Genomic DNA, 5,524 nt, shown 5'->3' on the forward strand with positions numbered 1-5,524 from the left:
TGGATTGATTTTTCAGAGTTGAGCAGAGCATAATGTAATTACAAGCAGAAGTAAATATAAGGAGACATAAATCCACATCAAACCTTTGAGTTGAATGGAAAGATTAAGAGATTCTGGGTGATACAGAGTGTAACCTTGATGGTTCTCATTCCGCAGCAATTTCATCGTTTCCTCCTCAGGAAGGGAAAAAAGCCGTCGACTTTGCTCAAAGACTTAGCCCACAAAATCTTCATGGATGACATGATGGATGATATAAAAAAAATACAAAGTCTACACATGACTATATAAAGATCAATCAACCATTCCATACATAATAATTTTAATGGGTTCCGCCTAAATCAATGAACTGAATGAAAGGCCAAGGAAATGAAAGTTGAAAATTAAAACTGAGAGTTAAAATACCTTGCTAACTTGTGCTACATATGACTATATAAAGATCAATCAACCCTTCCATATATAATAATTTTAATCAGTTCCGCTTAAATCAATGAACTGAATGAAAGCTCAGGGAAATGAAAGTTGAATATTATAACTGAAACTTAAAATACCTTGCAAACTTGTGTTGCACTCACCGTAAGGATGGGATTGGAAAAATCAATGCAGATAAGATTCACATGCTCAAAATAATCTACCTCAGTCATCGTTAATTCTGTCTTTTATCATTTGTTTCCTCTAAATATCTGATACCTTCAAAATATGCATGTTCACAGATACCAATACATAGATACTTCTCCTCTGCTATCAATGATTGTGCAAAGAAACCTCTGTTATCAACTAATGCGAACATAAACCTCATATCATTACTGCTAACTCTATCAGTGCTGCCATTATGACTGATGGCCGTCCCATTGCACTTTATTGAGTGTTACCAGAATCTCCTGCAGACTTTAGAGTGTTACATCAGTTAGAAAATTGGAATTTTTTGAAATATCCTACGAACACACAGCCCTTCATTGAGCATTTTATAGTATTATTTTAATTTTTTGTAAAACTTGTAAAAATCAAAATTTAAATTTCTTTTGATTAGTAAATTTTGCTGAGCACTTCTCTGACGTGCTTGAGTGCTTGGGAAAGCGCTGTGATGTGTTCAAATTTGAACACTGATCGGTCCAAGTCATTGCATGAAACAGCGTCCCTTAGCTTTTCAAGGCTCATATTTGGAAAGCGTATTAAGTGACAAAGCTTGTTACCTAAAATTTCTCTCCTGTCATCTGAATTGGGATGGTGCTTTCTGGCCCACTTTATTACAAAATCATACAGTATATCTTCACTGGAAACTGGTAATTCATCACTTGATAAAACCATCTTCATGACAGTTAAGGGAAGGTTCTGAAGCTCATCTTGGAACAAGAGTTTACTGTATATCAGCAAAAATGGTTAATGAGATTAATATATATCAGTCACAGTAAGTATTTAAAAAATATAGAAACATGGGAGTAAGATGCATCTGCCATTCTGGAATGTTGAATTTAGCTCAATTGTAGATTCTGGAAGTATTTCAAAATATGATGAATAAAAGCAAAGTTAATTGTTTAACCAATTCTAAAAATTTTCTAAAATCTATAATTGAAATCAACATAACCTAAGTATGAATATTATACTTGAAATTCTTTAACGGGTGAAAAGGGCAAGACAACATTCACAGCGTTCAGTAAAAGAACTTACTCTTTGTAAGTGTGTTTAAAGCATTGAATAAGAAACGCTTTGCCGCGTCTGTCAGTTGCAGAAGTACAGTGTTTGTAAGCATGCTGGGAGGAAGCTGTAGATAATGCAATGCAGACTTTATTGTGAAATGTGATGAGTTCTGCAAGGCATGTGTGCAATGATTGACACATGATTTTACATCGAATTTGTCAGTAACCATTAACAAATCTAGCATCTCAGTTACAGAGGGTGCCTCTAGTGTTCCCCTGTATATGAACTGTAATAAATCCATGAACGCAACTTCCTCTGCAATAAAACTAATGAATGATTGATGAATGCTTATTAAAAAAAATATTATATTGATTCATCCCCACTTCCTCTGCAATAAAACTAATGAATGATTGATGAATGCTTAACAAAAAAGAATATTATATTGATTCATCCCCTCTGAGTATAAGTTTAACCCAAATCTACAAATCTTTTATTCTAATAGGTAATTCCAACAATACCATCCGTCAACCTGCGCTTGGAACCTCTCCTTTAGACTCCAATCTTTACTATCTCCATTCAAGAATCTCTTTTTTTGATAAGTAAGAGACGAACCTTCTATTGATCTGAATAAATTACATAATTTACATAGAGCCCCAGATAGTAGGGGTGACACAGCCAACAAAAACGGCTAACAGCTACCAGACAAGTCAAGACCATAAACTGACCCTCCTGCAACAAAAGTAGATCCTAAACAAAACAGGGACGAAGCCCTTAGATAACCAGCAAAAATAACATAGCGTCGATTAGTACAAGCCCCGACCTATTTGCCAATAAGCAATAAGACCAATCAATCCGAGCCGTTGAAATCAGAGTCCCGATCCAACGATCTGGATATCGTGCGAACAAGAAGCAAGGGGGTTAACCACGCGATGAGAGCGGTTTTCCCCCACCTCTCCTTGCCATGTGTTGCCTTCTGTATGGAATCACGTGCAATTGCTCCAAACCTTGATACCACCCGTGTCCCACGCGATAAACCACTTGTGATTTTTGGGTTTCCAGAAACCCATTAGGCATAAACGATCTGTGAACATGGTCTTGAGGGGTGCTGGCCCCCAAATGGTCCCACCAAGGGCCATGTGGCTCCTGGTGGACCTACCCATAATCTTATCAAGATGGGGTCCACCTGAATAAGTCGGGTCCTGAACCTTTAAGTGAATAGCACGATTGATCTCAACCGTTGAAAGAAACGCCCCTATCCAATGCCCCACAGAGATATTGTGCGGCCGAGATGCATGGAGGTTAATTGCGCAATAAGAGCGGTTCTTCCACTAAGCTAGAAACCAACCGAAGCCTGCGCGATATACCACTTGTGGTATTGCATCCACTCCATTCAAGAATCTCGAATGCACTTACCTTATTAAATTTATTCATCCCCTCTCAGTATAAGTTTAACACAAATCTTTTATTCTAATAGGCGATTCCAACAATACCATCCCCCAACCTGCCCCGAGAACCTCTCCTTTGAACTCAAATCTTTGCTATCTCCATTCAAGAATCTTGAATGCACTTACCTGAATTTCTCACATTCAAGTTAAACATGTGTTAAGAGACCTTAATAATCTAACAAACAGACTGGCTAGTCAAGCCCTAACTTTATCACCCAGAGCATTGAGTTTCAATGGAAACTGGCGGGAGGCAATCATTATGTTTTTATTAGTGTATGTGTTTATAAACAGACACCCTTCATGCCAGGAATGTGCGAATCACATGCTATCATGGACAAGCAACAATCTCATTAAGTTGAGCCACCGAATTCATTCTTGTGAGTACTTTCGTAGGTACAACTATTCTGTGGAGACCAGAGAAGGGTACCAAAACAATCATTTTGTTGATTGGCATGGCTAATCAAGTGAATTTTGTCATGCAATCAGAAGGTGGCAGCCTGGCCTGGATTGTTCTTCAATGCAGCCCCTTCATGCAAATTGATAGTGGGAAATCCTTGAATCATTTTGTTGATTGGCATGGCTAATCAAGTGAATTTTGTCATGCAATCAGAAGGTGGCAGCCTGGCCTGGATTGTTCTTCAATGCAGCCCCTTCATGCAAATTGATAGTGGGAAATCCTTGAATCCCTGGATGGTGAAGCGACACAGTTCCTATCACCCCTGCTCTTGCATAACAAGCAACTGGAATCTCTAATTGCTAAGAGAAAAAATTGGTTCAGGGGATCTCTTGTTTTCTTTTCAATGTACTCGTGGTGGAATTCCCTTGAGCATGTTAGGGATATCAGCGTATCAGTAAATTAGCAGGAACAGAGTGAGCTGTCACTTGGCTATTACTAAGTAGTTGACAAACTCTATTTTTTTGGGTGAAATGGAGGACAAAAGGGGCAAGAATTGTGGAGCAGGCAGAGACAAGGAAGAAGCTAACCAGCATCCTTTCTTTACACTGTCAACAGATGCGGAATTTAAGTGTAGATATGCAGCGCCTCTAGTGTTAGGTGCAACAAATATAGGTTTTGTAGCAAGGAGATGTTCTAGGAAGTAAGCATGAGATGTCTTCAGCAAATTCGACCCACTCTGTTACAGTTTAACTGCCAGAACTAAACCAAGTAGCCTCTGCTTAAAATTTAATTATTATACATGATTAGGACCTCTTTCCAATTTATTTTTGATGCCAACAAAATACTGTTATATACTTGGCATTTTCTATAGACGGTACCCTTATGATATTTTTAAAGTCAAGTTGTAAGATAAGGCCATAATCAACCTGGTCAAATTAGCTTAGTTTTAAAACCTTTTGTTACATTTTGTCTCATAAAAATATGAATATGTATTTTCTGTGTGCTTCAGCACTAATTTGCTAATATAATTTACTCTGTTATTGTTAAAAAAGGTTTCATCTTCACCTGTAAAAAAGGCTTCATCATTTCAATTTAAAATTATCATGTTTTAATATAAAACACCACTGTATAACCATATTTCTTAACAAAATTTAAATTCAAACTATCTTTTCCATAAAAATTGAAAATAAAGCAAAATAATAAAGAAGAAAAAAATTATAAAAATTAAATTTAAACCCTACCTGCATGACTTAAATAAAGAGTGACATTCTCTTCCATTGATTCCCTCATTCCATTTGAGAAAAGCTGGGACATAATGAAATTGGGAAAAGTAAGAAAGAAATATATAAAAATATCTGACAACCTTAAAAGTACAGTCAGATATCTAACAAAATTAAGAATGAAAAGATCATGAGAATCAAATTTTTCCATACTGTCTTGAAAAAACGACTCTTTTCAGCCAATATAGCGGAATTAATATATATAATACGAACTCTAGAAGCCCTATTTGAACAATCCATCACCAAAGAATTACCAACATGGCTAATTGCATCTTTACTGTCTGCATGGAAAAGTGATGTTGAAGAAGATAATGAGAAAGAACAACCCATTTAACAATTTAACCAAATATATCACTGTCAAAGAATTTCAAATTCTAATTGTAATTTAGGGATGTGATCAGAAGTGCTTGATTTCTCTTTTGTTAGGGAAATCTGATAATGATATTGAAAAATAATACCATATGACTGTTCTTTGTAAATCTGGCATAACCTCTATCAGCAGCTTGCGGTCTGGAAAATTTTTGTTGTCGAAGGCAAAAAAGAAGTCTGGCATGACATTTGACCCTAAATTGGAAATTTTCATATGTTGGCCCATATTTCGGTGTCCGGAATCTGCCATTGTAAATTTTCATTAATTTAAATCTAATTCATATCCATGAAGAAAATATTCATGGTTAATGAAAGCATTATTTTCTAGAAAAAACACAGACAATATGAAAACATTTATTGAGATGGAAAATCATGTAGAGACAAGAATCACACTCGCC

General features: G+C 36.3%; 1 protein-coding gene across 2 annotated transcripts; it reads right to left on the reverse strand.

Annotated features, from left to right (window-relative positions):
- Positions 1 to 298: 298 nt before the first annotated feature.
- LOC149186046 (BTB/POZ domain-containing protein At2g46260-like) lies at positions 299 to 4,777 on the reverse strand. 2 transcript variants are annotated; one of them, XM_089412549.1, is made up of 4 exons: positions 4,719 to 4,777; positions 1,666 to 1,804; positions 1,191 to 1,357; positions 299 to 885 (listed from the first exon to the last, which is right to left on the reverse strand). In XM_089412549.1, exons 1-4 carry the CDS (start codon positions 4,765 to 4,767, stop codon positions 866 to 868), a joined length of 375 nt encoding a protein of 124 aa, XP_089268675.1. In that variant the 5' UTR covers positions 4,768 to 4,777; the 3' UTR covers positions 299 to 865. The 2 variants fall into 2 exon arrangements, with proteins under 2 accessions (XP_089268675.1, XP_089268674.1); XM_089412548.1 differs by having other exon boundaries at positions 299 to 1,357.
- Positions 4,778 to 5,524: the final 747 nt, after the last annotated feature.

The sequence above is a fragment of the Pinus tabuliformis genome, chromosome 3_1 (assembly GCF_031772625.1).
Source record: "Pinus tabuliformis cultivar Carrire ecotype Pingquan chromosome 3_1, CPIR1, whole genome shotgun sequence".
Classification (NCBI taxonomy): Eukaryota; Viridiplantae; Streptophyta; class Pinopsida; order Pinales; family Pinaceae; genus Pinus; species Pinus tabuliformis.

Excerpts from the sequence above, each read along its gene's own strand:
- LOC149186046 (XM_089412548.1), bottom strand. The coding sequence starts at position 4,767 with ATGAGGGAATCAATGGAAGAGAATGTCACTCTTTATTTAAGTCATGCA. Across the intron at positions 1,805-4,718 it reads TCTTTATTTAAGTCATGCAG|AACTCATCACATTTCACAAT; the intron begins GTAGGGTTTAAA and ends CATGCCTTGCAG. Across the intron at positions 1,358-1,665 it reads TTTAAACACACTTACAAAGA|TAAACTCTTGTTCCAAGATG; the intron begins GTAAGTTCTTTT and ends GCTGATATACAG.